This window comes from Glycine max, chromosome 1 (assembly GCF_000004515.6).
Source record: "Glycine max cultivar Williams 82 chromosome 1, Glycine_max_v4.0, whole genome shotgun sequence".
Lineage (NCBI taxonomy): Eukaryota > Viridiplantae > Streptophyta > Magnoliopsida > Fabales > Fabaceae > Glycine > Glycine max.
The window spans coordinates 756,348-777,355 of NC_016088.4; the positions used below are offsets into that span (position 1 = coordinate 756,348).

General features: G+C 31.7%; 2 protein-coding genes across 2 annotated transcripts; one reads left to right on the forward strand and one right to left on the reverse strand.

Annotated features, from left to right (window-relative positions):
• Window positions 1–7,707: 7,707 nt before the first annotated feature.
• On the reverse strand, window positions 7,708–9,932 carry LOC100786954 (mitochondrial import inner membrane translocase subunit TIM17-2). Its single transcript, XM_003516740.5, has one exon. It carries the CDS (start codon window positions 9,721–9,723, stop codon window positions 9,121–9,123), a length of 603 nt encoding a protein of 200 aa, XP_003516788.1. The 5' UTR covers window positions 9,724–9,932; the 3' UTR covers window positions 7,708–9,120.
• A 1,747-nt stretch (window positions 9,933–11,679) lies between these two features.
• On the forward strand, window positions 11,680–20,226 carry LOC100799480 (DNA (cytosine-5)-methyltransferase CMT3). The gene is made up of 21 exons (XM_006572873.4): window positions 11,680–12,074; window positions 13,129–13,163; window positions 13,293–13,395; window positions 13,812–13,919; window positions 14,024–14,143; window positions 14,253–14,352; window positions 14,436–14,650; window positions 14,741–14,806; window positions 15,352–15,624; window positions 15,760–15,818; window positions 16,356–16,422; window positions 16,564–16,893; window positions 16,970–17,038; window positions 17,214–17,300; window positions 17,398–17,485; window positions 17,875–17,990; window positions 18,085–18,189; window positions 18,955–18,998; window positions 19,177–19,246; window positions 19,722–19,825; window positions 19,917–20,226. The coding sequence occupies exons 1-21, from the start codon at window positions 11,784–11,786 to the stop codon at window positions 20,092–20,094; spliced, it is 2,628 nt and encodes an 875-aa protein (XP_006572936.1). The 5' UTR covers window positions 11,680–11,783; the 3' UTR covers window positions 20,095–20,226.
• Window positions 20,227–21,008: the final 782 nt, after the last annotated feature.

Here is a 21,008-nt window from a genome sequence, read left to right on the forward strand (position 1 = left end):
ATGCCATCTTTTCTATTAAAAGAAAGAAAGGTCTTACTCCAAATAAATTTCACTTCTTTTTTTCTATTGAATTTGGCTCTCGATCTTCTGTTATTCACTAATATGATAAATATATAATTATGTTAAAAAAAAGATATATCACTTATTAAAGAAATATCCATCACAAATTCTCATGTCTGCATAATGAAAGAATATATTAGAGAAGATGTTGGCAAAGGAATTTCTCTGTTTGAAGAAAGATTCATCGTAGTTGGTTGCATAATGTTTTAACTGTACTTGGTAAAAATTATAATTTTATTTTTTTAAATATAATAATCATGATATATTATCAAAAATATCAAAAAGTATTTGATTGCAGAACCATTAGAATTGAAGTAAATGTACGAAGATTTAAATTCAATCTTTCTTATCATCTTATAACTGGTATTTAAGTTTCTGTTCGATCATTTTTTATAACATTTTTCGGTATAACTAAGAAAAATACAAAGAAGAGTGAAATAAAAAAGCAATAAAACAGAAAGAGATAAAATAAATAAATTATAAAAGTATATCATTAGAATAAAATAATTCATTTCATAACTCCACTTAAACAATTATCTTTATTCGGCACCCACGGTTAAATTACCAAAGCTTTGACTTTTCCACCTATTTTCTAAACAATGAATAAGAATTAATATTGGATATAATAAATGGGTTGCTTGGAAAATACTACTTTAGTCAAACACAAGAATTTTGAACTTAATTTTTTTTCCCATTCGCGTAGCATAGGCATGCGTGGATATAAATTTCTCTTATTGTTTATGAAAAAAAATTATTCTTGTACCAAAAGAGCAGGGGAAATTATTCCGTAATCTAGAATGAAGGTGAAGCAGCCACCAAAGCATTAATTGCCTCTCTTTATTTTTCGTAGTTCGTAAGAGACCTCCACCATTAACGTAAATGGAAGACTTTGAAGAACTGGAAAATGAAAATTAAGGATTCTACAAATATGCCTTCGTTACAACCCCACAAACACTTGGACGAAATTACACTGTCTTTGTTTTCTAGTTTGTATACTTTTCTTTTCCTACTACTTTTGTTTTCTACTTTAGTTTAGGACAAAAATTCAATACTAGATCATGAGAAACCGGATAAAGAAGAAGAAGAAAAAAGTTCAATCCATGGACCCAACTATCAAGTCTCAATCTGGATGCTACCTCGAGCTCTCAGAGAGTGATTGTTACCTTCTTGGTGAGGGAACCATAGAAAGGAGGGAAAATGACACAATCCACTTAATCTTTCAAGGTATTTCTTTAAATAGAATACTAAATATTAAAATAAATGTGTGTGCCAATCAATTTAATCATTAAAATTATCGAATGTCAATTATTTTGATTTTTACTTTCATAATTTTAGATGCAAAATAATCATATTTTTTTCTATAAGACCTAATTAAGGTGGAGTGTTACGTTGACTTGACTAATGCACAAATCAAAGGCTAGTGCATCTCTTGTTTTCACCAATTCGAATGATCACTGAGGCTTCAATTGGGTTGTTAGTGTTTGCCTTATATTTCCACAATACCCCACAACCCAGTCTCACACTCTCATACTTTTGACAAAATCCACTCTCCTATTGATTGAGCAACATCAAAACCACACACACTAAATCCATTCTCCACTTAATTAGCCCGACAGATAGAACGTGATTTCTACCTTCCAGCACTGAAAATCTTACAGTGACTATCAGATGAAATACATTTTCCTTCTACTACCATTTATTCAATACTTAATTTCCAATTGCAAGTGTGGTATGAATAAGAGTTTAATAGTCCTGCGTTATTGATGTATAATTTTTTTTACTATTAATCAATCAAAAATCATCATCAGTTTGATTTTGTAAGTATTTGTTAAAAAATTAATAAATTTATGATACATTACTAATCATGTAAAAAATTATTATACTATCAGTTATACCTTAAATATTATATTTGCTATTCTTTAATCAAAATTAAAGTTTAATCTCAATAATCTATATAAATTTTCTCCTATTATTTATTCTGTATAATACTATAATATATCCAAGTTTTCTCCTATTATTTATTCCACTTTGGATTGTTAGCCCCGACAACCAGAGGGTGGATTTTACCTTCCTGCACTGAAATTTTACAGTGGCCGTCTAATGAAATGCATTTTCACTCCTCTCACATTCAATGCTTTCTAATTGCAACTCTGATATGAATAAGAGTCGTCGTTATAGAAGTTTCTGTACTAGCAATAAATCCAAAATTTATTGTTTGGAAGGTAATTATTATTATAAAAATCAATAAATTTAACATCTATAATTATAATTAAATAACCGTCTAAACATCATCACTTATTATTTATTATAGATTAAATATGTTTTCATATAAACAATATATCTATTTTTTTAATTTACTATCTAAAAAATATTTTTATTTTTATTTTACTACCTAACATTTTTCAAACGGTTGATTTTGATATTTCTTGTTATTCTCAATCTGTTGATTTTAAGAGAGTGTCGCATCTTTATTTAACAAACTTAAATTGATGTAAGTATGAAAAGTAAAAGTTTAAAAATGTAAGATAATAAAATAAAAAAATATTTTTTATAGTAAATTAAAAAAGAATATATTAAAAATATATTTAAATTTTTATTATATAAATAGGAATACAAAAGACTAGTGGCTTGCAACCTTAATAAATCCCGCTCACCCTAGGGACTAGGTATCTGTAATTAATGATTAGCAAGTTATTTTCCAAGTTAATTGTCAACTGTTCTTCCATTGAGGTTCAAAGGAGTTTGACCTCATCCAATGTGAACAACTTATGGTGTGTTTGGATTTTCAGTGAACTTTCATTTGTTTACATTCCAAGTCCACTGAAGGGACGACAAACTTGTGGTAGGAAGAATTGAGTTGAACGTTTCTATGAGAGTTTTTAACTAAAATCCAAACACAATCTTAATTTCTGACACGAATGAAGTGGTATTTATGAAATATATCTTCTGACCACTGGTGACGACGAGAAGGGCATAAAGATACATTTTGAAGTTAATTTACTGAATATCATGCATCATTATTTATGCTTCTATAGCACTGTCCCATTAAAGAATTAACCTTAAAAAGAGGAACCTTTGGACCACGATTTGTGTTCAATTGTCCAACATCACAATTGCAAATCTCCGCGTTGAAGGCGGCTATTCATGTTACGGGAGGAGCCTAAGATGGAATGAATAAATAAATATGCAACTTCAGGACTCAAGATTTTCGACCATTTTATGTCCGTGCCACCTTTTCTAAAATTATGTTCCTATATACTTTTCATTTTAATAACATGGATATCCTTCATTTTATTTTTTTATTTTCGTTTTTTATTTATGTTGTTATTTAAAATATATTTTTAATTAGGCGAATTATTTTTTCTCTTATTTTTTGTACTAGTTTGTTTTTGTCTTATACGATTTATTTTTTTAATTGTAAAATTTGACTTAGTTAAGTAATTTTAAAATTTTAATTTAAATGTTGTTTGTGGGGTGATTTTTGCGTTTTTTTTAAATATTTATGATATTTTGTGGTTCAAAAATTAGTTAACTTCAATAGTTTTCCTGTAAATGAAATTAATGGTATAAATTTTACATTTTGACTCGATTTAGACCATTTAAAAAGATATTATTAGGCAAAATAGTTAAATACTATCAATAAAAAATGCAAGTAAAACTTTATCTTTTAAAATATTAACAAATAATAAAATCAATGCACCCTGAAAACTAAGGTAGTAGAATATACAAAGCTAACTTCTCTTCAGCATTACCAAGGATAACGTTTTTTTACTATATTCACCAATGCATGCTCTTGGCAATCCGAAGCTTAAACAAACAAAACATTTTGATGGCCCACACAAATTTTAAAAATTTTCATCTTTCTTTCTTTGGTTGTGTTGTGTTTTGATTTTAAACACACTACTTGTATTTATACACAACAAAAGATAAGCATGCTAACTCATGCTTTGACGTAGCACGCTTATACATATTCTATCAAACACACTTTGCATATGCATAACAAAACACATGTTTAATAATGTTATGAGAAAAGGAACATTTAATCATTGTTTATCTTGGCACACTTCCAAGCCCGTAAAATATATGACACACATGCATACTCTATGTGGGAGTAATTAGCTTCTTGGATTCCTAATGGTGGAACATTCACATTTTATTTTTCCTCACTATGAAATAGTATCATTCAATAATGTCATGTTGAAGTGTAATGTCTTTGATGCACCATGCTTGCAGTGTTAGAATCGAGTGATTCATCACGGGGAAACAGTAACATTTAGTTATAGCATGTTGAACAATCACATTCAATAATATTATAATGCTTGATTGGGGCTTGTAGAGTTGTTTTGTGGTAGACAAAGTATACATATGATAATATCATCATGTAAATGTTTTGGACAGGGTACTGCCCCGCACCCTACAAGGGGCGGCCTCCCTTTTACCCCTGCCCGTTGAGCAAGAAACATGACCCCCATGTACTCTGCGTAGAGTGTTAATTCAAACATATTTTAGTTGGTGTAATCATAACCTTTGTGTTTTTTTTTTTGTTTACTAGATGAAAGGTTTTGTGAAGACGATGAGCACATACATAGGATGTTTTCTATATTCGCAGGAAATCCTAACCTCGTGTGTGTTGAGTTGTGTGCCCAAATCAAACCACAGTTCCAATGTAGTCTTTGTGATGTTGTGGAAAAATTGTTTCACAAAACAATGAAACTTGAATTATGTTATGTGGAGATTACAATCTAACTTTATTCAAATGTTCATTTTCATGTTATTTTGATTTCAAGGTTAAGTGTTTGTAATTTCAATGTTTATTTACTATAATAATAATGTATGTATTTTGCTTGTAGGAAATATATTAATGTATGTATTTCTCATTTTATTTTTTATTAATAAACATAAATAAACCAATTGCAGGACACATCATGAATCAATCAATCCATCAACAGTTCACAAATAAACATGTTTTACATTCTTTCACCACATTCATGCATTAGGAATCCTGCAGAGCTTAGCGATCAAGATAGCCCCCAAAAAATAATGACCCAAAACTCATAAATAAATATGAGGTTATTGTTCACCCGTCAGAAATCCTACAGAACTTCATCTTTTGTGTCAGGAGAATGAGCAACTGAGATAGCAAGTGGAAAAAAATGCTTGACAACATATTTCATTTAAATTATGTTATCTCTTCCATTCAAAGTTTGACTCATTTATTTGTATAAATATGGATAATGTATGGGTGTTAACTTCAATATCGCATCATCTTCAAACCATTTATTTTTATCACAAAGTCTTTTTCATAATGGAAGTTTCTTATTTTTGTTGTTAATTTCTTACTTTGTGTGTCGCATGGAGTTTATTTTTTATTGAATTGAATTGTATATTTTACAGATGGTTGTGTTTTGTTTCTTTCCTCTTCACTCAAAATGTTATTTGAATATTACACTACACAATGTTGTCAATGTAATGTTTTTGTATTTTAGGTTACCAATAATTTTGGTATGCACAAATTTGTATTGTATGTTCATGTATTGTTAATATGTGACACAAGTGTTTTTGAAGGAGAATTGACCTCGTGTTAAAACGTATATATTTTGTGCATGTCACATGTCATCAAGTGTGACAAATAATGCTCCGAACAATATGTTTGAGCAATAGTTTTCTCATTTATGTTTGTTTTAGGAATTTCATATGTAATCTTCTTTTTATTGTAGAACAATAAAATTGTTCATTGGTAAATCTAAAATGAGTTTACTAAATGCAAAATTTAATTTTCACAATTTCTAGAATGCAAAAAGATATTTTTTCAAATTTTCAGCCACAATTTTAGAGCTTTTTTTTACCGATTCAAGTCGTAAAAGTTGTATCGTTGCATTCATCAACATGAAAACAATACAAATGATGCATTGTTTATACAAAATAACCTCATATTCATAAGGAAAAAAAATAAAATAAAGAGCATGGGGAAACTATTAAAATGCAAAACATGTTTTTTTTGTGTTTTAAGAACACCTTTTTCAAGTCTTTTTAAACCGAATGAAGATTTGAAACTTACACCGTTAAATTCATTTACATGAAGACTATGAAACTTAAATAATTTTTGAAAATAAAACATCAAAAATATTTAAAAATAACAAAATAAATAAGACCAAATTTTACAATTAAAAACCTAAAATGAATGTTTTAAAAATGTATAAAGACCAAAAAAAAAATGGTACAAAAAAAAATAAGAAAAAATGATTTGTCTAATTAAAAATACTTTTAATAATTTTTTAAATAAATAAATAACCATTCAAAATTCGATTTTGGAAAAACCGATTTCTCAACGTCAATAATTTTTTTTTGCTCAAACAAGAAGTGAATTCGGTTGAAGGGGAACCGAATTCACACTGGAAAAAAAAAGGGAATATCCATGTTATTAATTTGAAATTAGAGATATATAGGAACATAATTTTAGGAAAGATAGCACAAAGATAAAAAAAAGTCGAAGATTTTGATAACATGCAGATGCATCTATAGCATGATGCCCTCGCACTTTAAAAGTTAAGGTTCTAGGTTATGCGCTTCCAAAAGAATGACATTACACAATAAATTTTTGTAGTAGTAACATCTCAAAAATTTCATGTGCAATGTTTATACTGTAGTGATCAACCCTACATGCATAGTATCAATAACTCTAGCAAATAAAAAGAAAATAGAACAGTGGATTATGTTAATATCCTGTCCTTGCCCAATGGATCACAAATTAGGACTACTTCGATTTTTTATTTTTTTTTGTGTGTGAGAGAGAGAGAGAAAGAGCACACTTCGATAGTTTGATTTGATTAAGGAAATCTCAAGCTATTCGGATTGGAAAGCAGGAAGAACAGCGACACTTGTTACTTCCAATTTTTCATTTTAACGAACATTTCTCATCAGCTTTTAGCAAAATCAGATTTCGAATTTGGATTCAGGTACGAAATTAAAAATGAAAGACTATTTTTTTTAGTCCGTTTCACTTATCAAGGGCTAATTTAGATTAGTAATTATTTCGCCAAACACTAAATTCATATATGATTTACATTTTTAAAGAAAAATAATTGAAAGACCAAAAGGTTCTACAATTGTAATGCTGAAATACTGTTCTGTGACTTTTATCAAAACCAAATTGAATTGCGCAATTTTTTCAGTGACCAAAGGACCAAATTGAGTGTTGATCTAGAAAGCAATTAAACCAACCGAGGAACATAACACTATCCAGCCAGTCTATAATAATATTGAAATGCAAGAATAAAGAATACAGAATTCTGTTGAGACCAAAAATGTAGAAACATGCAGTATGGACACAATGCATAACATAAAACTTTAATTGCTTACTGAATCCTTCATGTTGTCAATTGAAATACATGAATCAGGCTAAAATAAAGTTTCCATTTCCAAAACCATGAGTGAGAAAGACTAAACCTAAACAAAACCTATATAGTACAAGTACAAGGATACTCAGTTCCTACACTTTTTTGCTTTAAAATCTAAATAAAAAAAAACATCTAATCAGCTGCCAGTTAATTCCAAAATCATAATTTACACCTATTTTCCCAATAAATTAATGATCCAATGATCAGGGAAGTGAAATCAAACCCAATGCCGTCATCATGTAAACAGAGAAGACATAAACAGATATGCATAAACTGAATATACATAGCACGTCTACATCATAGAATTTAACGTGATTCACCTCCCCCAGCCTAAACATCAACCTAGTCAGGTCCCTAATGAACTTTGAAAGAAAAAAGAAAGTGCTCACTGCTACCAATATACTAATACCGAACCATCCAACCAAATTATCTTTCGTCTATACTTTTTAGGCTTCACACTTGAGGAGGTGTGAACTGTATGGCCAAATTCTATCAACAGACCAATCAAATATTAACCCATAAATGGCTCACCATGTCCAATCAGGCTCATGGCTGATCTATTGGCAGAGCTGACTCAATGTCAAGGCCAATGAACTGTTGTGCACTGATAGCAGGAAGACACTAGAGCTGTGAAGAATTGGCAGGCCAACTAGTCTTGGCGGCCCAACGTAACAGTCTCTTGATCCTTCTCATGGATCTAGCTAAAGTGTCATTGGCCAGAACAGTTAAAGAATGGCACACTTGTTAAATAGGTGTGACTAGTCTTAGTCACTTCACCTCAAGTCATGGCATTGTAGAGCTCACATGACTCTTGAGTTCACACTGAACTTTTAAGATTCTCTGGTGAGTTTATCCTTGAGCATGAACAAATACCAATATATGCAGAACAAATAACAATACCACGGTGCTGTAAAAACAAATCCAAGTATCCAACAATAATAACTCTTTCAAATCATAACAAAAACTATTAAAAAAAAACAGAAACATATGATGCACACAATAATAAAAGAAACTACATAGAATTTTACATACTTAAATGTTAAAGATTCACATTTCATCTCATTCTGAGTATTGTGTAACCTGTGTTAAGATAGATAGAGGATAATGTCTTACTCCAAAAAAACAAAAGTCATAAAACAGCACCCTCAAACTGTGTAGTACTCCTATTTCCAGCGAAAGGAGACGACATTTAAACATTCAAAATAAGCCACAATCCATCCTTACACTAATAACTCCATCTGATAAGATATCAAAATTTTAATTCAAAAGAAAACAATACATAAATTATAAATGTGATGAAAGCCTACCACTACACTTACATTACACATTATTGTAAAAAACAAAAAAGAAAAGGAAAACAGGTAAACAAAATCATTGTATTGTATGATAGACAATCATCAAGTGAGATTCAACGACAAATTCAATATTAACTTCTCAACTCCGCCACAAAAAATAACTACCCCTAAAACCAAAAACCCGAATTACTTGAGAAAATTATTTAGATAGCCTCAGACCACCACATGTTTTATGATATCAATCAATCTCTAAATGACAACTAGTCAAGTTTTTCCAATTTACTATAACAATCAATTTCATGACATGTGGAGATCAATTAGGACTACGTTGGTCTGGTCTGAACTGAACCATGGGATAACTTCTCCACTTACTTATACTCAAAATTGGGCACAGGGGGCGCATCAAAACTCTCCAGAATCTTCGTCTCGCTTCCGGAGCCGGCGGTGGTGGCAGTCTCCTCTTTGTTCCCTCCACCGAACCACCCTCCGAGCCACGACTGCTCGGTCGACGACTGCGGCGGCAGCTCGTCCATGATCATAGGCATGGGCTGCTGCGCGCTGAGGAACTTGTTGAGCATGATCCCGGCGCCCTCGATGAGAGCGAGGAGGACGCCGCCGAAGGCCGCGGAGCGGGCGGAGGCGCCGAGGCCCTGGCGCATGGAGAGGAAGCCGCCGGTGGCGGCGCCGGCGACGATGGAGTTCCAGGGGTCCTCCTTCTGGCGCGCGTAGACCATGGTGCAGTCGAAGGCGGAGAAGAGGCCGCCCCAGACGGCGAAGCTGCCGCCGACGCGGGGGGCGTTGAGGCGCACGGCCTGGGTGGCGCCGACGAAGCGATCGCCCTTGGGGGAATTGTAGAGACCCTTGAGAAAATGGAAGGCGGAGCCACCCACCGCTCCCATGCCGAAGGCGCCGCCTATGTCGTCGAGGATGCGATCGGGGCAGGGTTCGCGCGATGTCTCGGGTGTTCCCATGGTGTGTTAGGGTTTCTTTCAATCTAGGGTTTGGTGAGGGAGAGAATGAAAGAGATGTGTGTTTTGTTTTTGGGGATTTTTCTCTCAATCTAGGGTTGGGTTTGGGTCTTTGAACGCGGCTTTGTGGAGAAAGGAGCTACAAGTATACGCACACCCACACATGCAATTTGTTTATTACTTGTTCCTTACTCTATTCAATTTCTCTCCTCTTGTGACTTTCTTTAAGGCGTTACTAATAAGTCTTAAAAACATTGATTAAAAAATTAAAATATCAAAAAATTATAAATAAAATAATTTTTTATCTTTTAATAAAAATATTTTAAATTTAATTTTTTTAACTAATATTCTTTGGACACTAGTTAGTATTTGTTTTTATTTTTATAATACGCAAGATATATTATAAATAAAATATTGTGTAGATAATTAAAACTAAATATTTAAAATGCATGTCTCAATTTTCTAAAAATTAGGGATCGAGATATGTTTATTGTAATAAGATTTTATTTAAATTATGAATAAAATAAATACTAACAACACACTCTTTTAACACACTCTATATTATTAATTAAAATTAATTATATATCACAAACTTTTAGTCTCAAGTGTGATTCTATGAGTGTCTAATGTGATTTTGTAGTTTTTTTTACTAAATTTATATAATAGTACAAATGTGTGTTACAAATAGTGTGTTCCTACTTTGAATGATATAAAGTTTATATTTTTTTTCAAATAGTAAGAAACTGAATATAAATTGTTATCGCAAACAATAAAAAAATGTAAGCTTAATAATCTGAATTTTAAATTAGGTCTTAAAGATAAATTTTCATGTGTCATTCAATTTTAAAACTATGTCTTAAAGAAGAATTTTCACGTGTCATACAAAAATGAGCTTTTTTTTTAACAAATTGACCCATTAAAACAATTTTGGTACTACCAGACTTATTATCCCTAGTGGTCTCTGATCTTAAGCGTGTGACTCACATTGCCTCACATCGTCTATAATTTTAAGGTCTTATTTTGTGTCATACAAAAATTCTCTAAGGTCTTATTTTATGTAAATCTTTCCTCACACTTATTCTTTAAAGATCCCATCATTATAAGTTGGAATATTATTAACATGATTTATTTCTCAATAATTATTCAATTTCCATATAGATCTTTGTTTACATGATTATGTGACTTTCATGCAAGGAATTAGGTTTGATTGTTGAATCACATTGCCTCAGTAAAATATTAATAATAAATATATTTGTACAAAAATTAATAGTAAATTATGGTGAAAGTATAAAACATTTGTTAGTGTTTCTTTTTCCATTGATGGGCTTAAAATAAGTGTTTAGATTGCATTTTGCTTGACCTTGCAAATACTTACCTAAATACCTTAATTTTTTTTTAAAAAACTCAATTTTTCCTTCACAAAAAACATTTTTAAAATTATATTTAACTTATGCATTATTAGTAACACAAACAAGGTTAGAAACAATTTGAGGACCACACATGTGTTTGGAACTTCATTATGTCACAAGAGACTTGTGTTAAATAAATATCCTTGTTCACAACAAAACTACTCAAAGTAGTTTCCAATTTTCACATTTGTTACAAGCATTCTTCTTGTTAAATGCATAACCAAACGCCTCATATACACTTTTTACACATCCAAAAACTAAATAATTTTTTTTATTATTTAATGGATTAAATTATCACATTAAGGAACCACCCTAATTTATATTTCCCCGAAAAAAGAAATCCCAATGCATTGCGTTTAGCCCAACTTGGGAAACAGTAAACACAAAAAGAAGCCCAATTGTAAAGAAAAATATCCCAAACCCAAAAGTTCCCATTTTACCCCTCAGACCGAAGAGACGACTTCAGAAAGGCAATGCATTGTTGTTTCCATCTCATTCATTTTCGCCTTCCCGCCCACTCCCTCCCTCTTCAAAAAATTTCAGCGCCTACTATAAATACTCTCGCGCTTCCCCATTTTCAAAACACTCACTCTTTCTTTCTCTCTCTAATTTATTTTCGCACTCGCCGCACCACTCTCCTCCTCCGCCTCCGCCATGCCTAGCAAGCGCAAGACCAGATCCTCCGCCTCTCCCGCTGCCGCGCCGCCGAGCAAGCGCGCCTCCAGATCCTCCGCCTCTCGCGTCGCCGATTCCGCACCGGTCAAATCTGAAGCCGAGGAAGTTGTGGCAGCTTCCTCTGTCGTCAAAGAAGAGGCGCAAGCAAGCTTCACGGACGTTACTGACGGCAACGTTAGCGATGGCGAGGGGACTAACGCCAGATTCGTCGGAGAGCCTGTTCCCGACGAGGAAGCCCGGCGCCGCTGGCCGAAACGGTACCAGGAAAAGGTGGTTTTTTCTTTTCTGCCACAGTAAAAACATTTGAATTTTTGGAAATGAAGCGATGTGCTTATTATTATTAGCACAACGCTTGGTTATGTTTTGATACTAAGTACACTAAATTTCGATTAAAATGACGATTGTGAATTTGGTTTTTCGATCTCGAAGACACACGAAAATAGTTTGGAATGTTTCATATAACTCTTGCAAGATGCAAAATCAATATTACTATTGACTGAATGACTGCCTCATGAAAATGATTTTGTTTTAATTGTGTTTTGGGCCAACTTGGTCCTGTTTTTGAATATAATCAGCTTTAATTTAGTCTGCTGATTTCCTGGTTTATTTAGGATTAAAAATGGATTAAGGTTTAGAAAATTAGCTTGGTCAAAATTGAGCACGTAGTTAGACACAATCAAAATTTGGCACCTAGCTTATGTCATTGTGGTTGGCATCAGCCCCATTTAGATTAGCTTTTTAGCTTGTGAGAATTTTTAAGATTTCAATTGAAAGTAATCTTTTTTTTTTTTTTTTAAATTTTATTGAAATTCCCTTATGAATTTATAGTTATGAATAAAAAATTTATATTCATGAGTTTATGGAAAAATTAAGGTGTATTCGTTGTTTTCAATATCAAAAGTTTGATTTATTTTATGTTTTTAATTTTTCAACTGAAATTATTGTTTTTTAATTTTTTAATTAATATTTCCTTATGATTTTATAGTTACAAATAAAAATTATAATTACACATTTATTTATAATTAAATTAAGATTAATACATTGGTTAACTTAATTGGTTGAGTAAAATGTGTACTTTATTATTAGTATTTGATTTCTACTTATAAAACAAATTTCAAAATTTTAATTTATTATATAATACTCTTAAAATAACACAGAAAATGTGCTTAAGTAAATTGAGCGTAATTTTACGTTAATAGCTGGTTTTGTGATTTTTTACTTTTTAGTTGCAACTCTGTATCGACAAACTTCAGTGTTTTAAAGTTGATTTTCAGTTACAACCCCAAAATTTTTAATTTTAGTTATTATTTTTTGTTGCTTTTAGGAAAAGAAGCAATCCGCTGGGCCAAAATCAAACAGGTATGTTGTATGTTAGGACCTGAAAACCTTTTAACATTGTTAATTGTCATTTCACATCCCTTTCGTTGGAGCTCCTCACAGTTGGTCACAATTTAGTGATGATTTTTTTGACTCTGTTCGTATGCACAGAAACGATGAAGACGAGGAGATTCAACAAGCTCGACGTCACTACACTCAGGCAGAAGTAGATGGGTGCATGCTTTACAAACTTTACGATGATGCCCATGTTAAAGTGAGTCAGAATTTAATTCCATCTATCATAAACAGTTGTAACATTTATGCTTCAAACTTGACTGGTTCAGGTTGAATTGATTTGCCATTGCCTCATTGTTTATATATGTTGGAAAACAATTGCGCTGAAAACTAGAAATCACTGTGGTCTTGGAAGCTATAAGTGATCAGTTATAGATTGATATGCAATTATTTAAATTGTATGTCTGGTGGTAAGGTGTGTTCTCCAAGTTGTATGATCATACTCGAAACATTGAAACAAAATATTAGACTTGTAAAAAATTTCTATATTTTAATAATTGAATGGGTATATATGTACTTGTTGAGCCATCACATATTAACCTTTTGTATCATTGATTATTGATTATATTCTTTGAGTAATTTTGAGGTTGTTGTGTGTACATTTTTGATATTTAGGCAGAAGAAGGAGAAGACAATTACATTTGTAAAATTGTTGAGATATTTGAGGCCATTGATGGGGCACTGTATTTTACGGCACAATGGTATTATAGGGCTAAAGACACTGTAAGTTATATTTTGTTCTTTGTTTTTAAATCTTATGAGATGTTTGTTTTCAATTATTATTTGATCGTAATTCATTTATTTTGAATTCCTCTTCTACTTTACAGGTCATTAAAAAACTTGCATATCTCATTGAACCAAAGCGAGTTTTCTTTTCTGAAGTCCAGGATGACAACCCTTTGGATTGTCTAGTTGAAAAGCTGAACATCGCCAGAATAACATTAAATGTAAATGCGCTGGTTGCAATTATATTTTATGTCATTTTCTTTATTTTTCGAGTGCAATTATTAATAATATTAATTTTGAGATTTTTGTAAAAATTTTATTTATTTTCAGGTAGATTTAGAAGCAAAGAAGGAAACCATTCCACCTTGTGATTATTACTGTGATACACAATATCTTTTGCCATACTCCACATTTGTTAACTTACCATCAGGTTTCCTTTTATCTATGTACTTTTTGTATCCTGTTGTCATTTTTTAAATTGCTTCTCAGTTTTGGTATATAATTTTCACTCAGAAAATGGGGAATCTGGTAGTGAAACTTCTTCTACAATATCTTCTGAAACTAATGGAATCGGAAAATATGAGGTGAACTCTCAACCTAAGGAAGCTTTTCTTCCCGAAGAAAGTAAAGATCCGGAGATGAAGTTACTAGATTTATATTGTGGTTGTGGTGCAATGTCAACTGGTTTGTGCCTTGGTGGAAATTTATCTGGTGTGAACCTTGTTACTGTGAGTTCTTTGCTTGTTCTGATTAAAAGCAATTCTTTGAATAAATCTTGTTTTGTCTGTGTTTATTTTGATGCCGTTCTTTTTCAATAGAGATGGGCAGTGGACTTGAATCAACATGCTTGTGAATGTCTTAAATTAAACCATCCTGAAACTGAGGTAATTCCATGTTTCTTTGCTTTTATGTAAATTTGTTCACTTCGGTTTAGCTTGCATCCTTGAAATACTTAATATTTTTCAAGGTAGATTTCTATTAGTATGGGTGACAAGAACTTGTGTCCCTGGTTAATTGCCTTGCATGTTAAAAAGTATGATTTTGACTGAAAAATTTAGGTGCAAGGGTTAGCACTATTGTAGTAAGGTAACTCTATCTTTATGGAAGTAAGTCGATACTCCTAATTGACTTGACAAGAGCAAATGGGTGTGAAACCTGTACTGACTAAGTGCTCTGCTTGGATGAATTCAATCCCAGCACCAGAGGAGTAACCTTTGTGTTGAGAGTACTGGGTCTTAATGAATCTTATTTTGGCAAAACGTTCTAAATGCTTCTTAATTTAATGTTGCTTGCATTAATAACTCTGAACATTAAGTAGGATGCTAAACTCCACATGAGTAGGTTTGCATTTCTTTTCAAATTTTATATTTTAATGGGTTCTGCCTTGTTTTGGAGTACTGATACCGGTATTGTTTACTCTTCTAATCAGGTTAGAAATGAATCGGCAGAAAATTTTCTTTCATTATTGAAGGAGTGGCAGGAATTATGTAGTTACTTCTCTCTAGTTGAAAAAAAGGTGTCACATGAGAAATATGTGAATCTTTTTAGTGAAGATGACGATGACACTAGCAGTAATGAAGAGGTTAATAGTGAAGATGACAATGAACTGAATGAAGATGATGAAATATTTGAAGTTTCTGAAATCCTTGCTGTCTGCTACGGTGACCCAAATAAGAAAAAAGAACAAGGGTTATACTTCAAGGTAGTCATTGTTGAGCGACAAGCTTTTTTTCCCCTCTGGTTGTAATTGTAACTCCTTAGTTTACTACGTTATCTATTTTTGCCTTTTTGCCTTAGCTAAGATTATTTTCATTGCTTTTACTTGTTTGTCTTTAAGGTTCATTGGAAGGGTTATGAATCTGCCCTGGATTCTTGGGAACCAATTGAAGGTCTAAGGTAAGCCAAAATATTTCAGACTTGTTGCTAATCCTTGGAAGTAGGCATTATAGTTCTATTTCAGAACTAGGTGTTGTGTTATTTTAAAGACAGTACATAGGTATGTTATTTTTTTTTTTTTTTTTTGACACCAGGTATGTTTTGTTGATGTATAATAATATCCATATGAAGTAATGAGTTCACTTAAAAAATATAAGGAGTTGCAGCCATGGATAAAGTATATGCGGTTGTCCAATAAACGCTTATTGTTTAAATTTGCTCTATTAATTTTTTCATCAGGGGTTGTAATTTGCTGCTTTTCCCTTTAAAGAAACTTCCTTGCTCAAAGGATCAAACTTCTAAGGATTTTTGAAATGGGATGCAGATTTTGTTTTCATTTATATTTCAATGGATGAATTCTTTTTATTCTATAATAATTGGATATTTTAAAGTTCAATTTTGATTCTCATGTTTTTTTGTTTTGGATAATTCATAGTAGTTTTATTATATTCAGACATGAGGCAAATTTTGCTGATTTAAATATTAACACTGCAACAGTAATTGCAAGGAAAAGATTAAAGAATTTGTCAGTCGAGGCTTCAAGTCACAGATATTGCCTTTGCCTGTAAGTTCCAACTTCCATCTGTTTTTTGGTACACTTTCTTTAAGAATTGTATTTAAATGGAGGTACGCATTTTGATATAATAAAATATGGGTAATTGTGTTAAGTATGCAACTTATGATGTTTGTTGCTGTTGTTGCTTAGGGAGATGTTGATGTAATTTGTGGTGGACCTCCTTGCCAAGGTATTAGTGGTTTCAACCGGTTTCGGAACAAAGAGAGTCCTTTGGATGATGAGAAGAACAAACAACTAGTTGTTTTTATGGATATTGTTCAATACCTTAAGCCCAAATTTACATTGATGGAAAATGTGGTTGATCTTGTAAAATTTGCGGAAGGCTTTCTTGGGAGATATGCCTTGGGTCGCCTTCTTCAAATGAATTATCAAGCGCGTTTAGGAATTATGGCTGCAGGTGCTTATGGGCTTCCTCAGTTTCGTTTGCGCGTCTTTTTATGGGGGGCTGCACCTTCTCAGGTGATTAATATTTATCTTTATTTTTGGGGTATAGGGATATAGTATGTGTTTAATTGTATTTCTTTATGCGATGCAGAAGTTGCCACAATTTCCGCTTCCAACTCATGATGTTATTGTAAGGGGTGTTATTCCCTTGGAGTTTGAGGTATGTGTAAATTGATAAAATTCGCTATATCCATATTTTGAATTTGAATAATTTTGGTGCATAGTGGGAGTAAGCATATGATTTTACCTTTGTATAAGTGGTGTATTATTTAAGAGGTTATAATAGAGTGTATCCTGCTTATTCACTAAAAAAACTTGTTCTATGTTGCTTGGAGATAAACACTGTAGCATACAATGAAGGACAAAAGGTTCAACTGCAGAAGAAGCTTTTATTGGAGGATGCTATTTCTGACCTTCCTCGGGTACTCTTACGTTATTGTTGCATCTCCCAAACCCTGTCTATTTTTGTTGTGTTAACTTGTTTATTAATGAGCTTTACTTTGTCAATGTGTTTTATAGGTTCAGAACAATGAGCGTCGTGATGAGATAAAATATGACAAAGCTGCTCAAACGGAGTTCCAACGATTCATTAGATTAAGCAAACATGGTAATACATCATTAAATGTTTATGCTTGTGATTTATAGTAATTCATGCATAACAGTATCGACACTTCTGTCAAAGTCTGCTTGGACACATTTGTTAGTAATGACTTTGATTGCTCGTTCATGGTCTTGCTTCTTACATCAAACTCTACTCATTTAGGTCTTTCATTTTTTGGACTAGTAACTGAAATTAAATTAACAAATATTACTATTTTGGAAATTTACATGTTTTTAAAAGAATGAGATACTAATTATGAAGTGGAGAGCATATAAAAGTTAACGGACTTACCGATTTAGACACGCCTGATAATATAATATATATCTTGTCTCGACTTTTGATGTGGATTTATGTGGCAAACTTTCCGATTGATTATTCATTTAATGAATGCGCAGAAATGTTGGAGCTTCAATCTAGAACAAAATCGTCGAAGTCTTTGCTATATGATCATCGTCCACTAGAATTGAATGCGGATGATTACCAACGTGTGTGTCGGATCCCTAAAAAGAAGGTTTTTGTTTACCACAATTTAACATTTATTTGCCATTATATAGTACTACTATTTGTAAGTTTAATTTTCTAATAATGAATTTTTATTGTTATAGGGTGGATGCTTCAGAGATTTACCAGGTGTTCGTGTGGGAGCTGATAACAAGGTTGAATGGGATCCTGATGTCGAACGTGTATATTTGGATTCAGGAAAACCATTGGTAACCGATAAATTTATGGCAGTAAAACTTTTTTATTACTATTTACTGTTGTATTGATGTTTAATTGTTCAGCATGCTTACTTGCCTCAATAAATAATGTTCCTGTTGGTGAGTTTATTATGTTTGGTTTTGTTTTGGGCAAAACTGCACTCTTAAGTTAATAGCAGGAGGTATAGAAAGACATTATTGAATAACATCTTTTGATGAGAGATATGAACAAGAAGCTTTAGGTGTTTTCCTATGAAACCAGTAAACAAACATCTAATCCATGGATATTTGAATCTGAGTACTTAATGATTGCATGTCTTTTGATGACTGCATGTATAGATGTCATGATGGGTTGTCATTTCTCATGTATTTGTACTTAAATATGAATGCAAACGTGCAAAACATTACGATTATGCAGCAAATACTAAAATTGTTCTGTTCTCCCATCTTTTTTCTCTGTTCTTTATGTTTATGGTGTTTGTGTTTTATGGTTTCATACTTATTGCTGTCTTAATTTAAACGGTAACACATTTTATTTACTTGAGCATCCTGTTTTTATAATTTTATTTTGTTTTAAGTATCTTTTTTCGTGAAATGCACTAATTCAAAAAATGCATATTATTTAACATTTAACTTATGACTTTAATTATCATGTTTTATCAATGTAATGACTTTACTATAAAAAAAATATTTTTCAGTATGTTTTTTAAAATAATTATTATAAAAATTAAATTATTTTATACTTGTCTTTATAATATGATTTCATTGACGTCACAGGTTCCAGATTATGCCATGACTTTTGTGAATGGAACTTCATCAAAGTAAGTTTTCTTAAATATTTTGGATTTTAAGTCCAGTTTGTGTTGACTCAGATTTTATTTATGCGAGAAATTTGATTTATTTTAAATTTTTGGTGCAATTCTTTTTCTTTTCTTATAATTGTTTGTTGAAAAATTTATTTAAATTAACTCCTAATTCTTAGTATTGTAATTCTTTTAGACCTTTTGCTCGGTTATGGTGGGATGAAACTGTTCCAACTGTTGTGACAAGAGCAGAACCTCACAACCAGGTATTATATTTATTTTTTAAAAATTAAAGTAAAATTCAACTGTGGGATGTGACATCTTTATCAACAGTCAATTATATAAATTTAATGTAAAAAATTATAATTTCTTAACAATTTCTTCTAGGACCCATTTGAACAAAACAACTTAATTGGAAAAAGAACTTACATTGGTGGTTAAAGTTACTTTGATTGGATATGTATGTTAAAATGTGTTTATACATGTTCATGTGTTTGGATACACTTTTTAACATGCATATCCAAACCAATCAATTATTTTTGTTGTTGAAGGATGGAAAAATCAATCAATTTATGATTTGTTAAAGTTAAAGTGATTTAAGAATTACTTTTTAAATGATGATTTTTAGGCTTGCTCAAATTCAAAAGTGAATCTTAGAACATACGAAAGTTTAATTTGTTTTATCATGTATTTGCACTTTTGAATGGTCATTTTACGTAGCCTGCTAAATATTGTTTTTAGGCAATTTTACACCCTGAACAAGACAGAGTGTTGACGATTCGTGAAAATGCAAGACTCCAAGGTTTTCCAGATTTCTACAAGTTGTGTGGGCCGGTCAAAGAAAGGTAACTTTTGTTTATGTCTTTGGCTCTTTGCACTTTAGCTGCTTGTGTTTTTGGGATGTCTCCTTGATTTGAATTTGATATTTGTTTTCAGGTACATTCAAGTTGGGAATGCAGTGGCAGTTCCAGTAGCTAGAGCTTTAGGATACACACTAGGCCTTGCATTTGAAGGGTCTACTTCTACAAGTGATGATCCATTGTATAAATTACCTGATAAATTTCCCATGATTAGGGATCGGGTTTCTTCTGTATCTTCCGAAGATGATGTGTAATTCAACAACTTTTAATAAGTTGCGATTTTGCATCTGTGCAACTATAATTTATGTATGATCGGAAACATTGTTGTATTATCCAGTCTATTGTTTGAGAAATTGTTCAATTTATATATTGAAGCAGCATTTTTAGAAGGCGCTTAATTTACTGATGATATATATAATTGTAGCTAGAGTTTTACTGGTCTTAATGATGGTTCGTACAATATTTTATGCATCTGCATGCCTTGTAGACATGATAAGTAAAATTATTTGTAGTGACCTTACAATTTATACAATTAGGTTTACTTCTATGAAGGAAGATGGTCCATATTTTTGTTGCTGCTAAGATGTATTTAAGATTTTAAGTGGTCAGAATGCACCTTGGCTTTCCTCCAAAAATAAAGTTTAGTTAACATGTACATGTGTATTGTTTAGAAATTATTATTTTTCTCTGGAATTTAAAAGCTAATTTAATTCTTTTTCATTTTTTAAAAATATTTCTTTTTATGTCTTTTCTCTCCTAATTAGGCTTAAACAAAATTTATCTCTTTTATCGTCTTCTCTCCTAACTTAGTCTTGGTTTTTAAAAATAAAATTTATCTTTTGATTTTCCTATTTTGAAAGAGACATTCGTTTGATATGCATACATTTAAGGGACAAAATAATATTACTAAATTACTTTTTCTTACATTTAATTTTAAAAAATTTAAGGAACAACACAAAAAAAGTGTGACAGTACCGAATAAAAGCTTAAAATCTTTTGTTCCAAATATAAAAGACAAAAATCCTCACTATTTTCCTCTCTCTACTCGTTTATTTAACTTTGAAAACCGGTCTTATCACAATTTTTTTTTCTGAAGATTTTGATACGGTTACAAACATAACAAATGTAGAGCTTTTATTATATAAAAAACTTTTGTTTTACCGTTGTT

Excerpts from the sequence above, each read along its gene's own strand:
- LOC100786954 (XM_003516740.5), bottom strand. The coding sequence starts at position 9,723 with ATGGGAACACCCGAGACATCGCGCGAACCCTGCCCCGATCGCATCCTC.
- LOC100799480 (XM_006572873.4), top strand. The coding sequence starts at position 11,784 with ATGCCTAGCAAGCGCAAGACCAGATCCTCCGCCTCTCCCGCTGCCGCG. Across the intron at positions 17,991-18,084 it reads GTCGGATCCCTAAAAAGAAG|GGTGGATGCTTCAGAGATTT; the intron begins GTTTTTGTTTAC and ends TTATTGTTATAG. Across the intron at positions 18,190-18,954 it reads TGGATTCAGGAAAACCATTG|GTTCCAGATTATGCCATGAC; the intron begins GTAACCGATAAA and ends TTGACGTCACAG.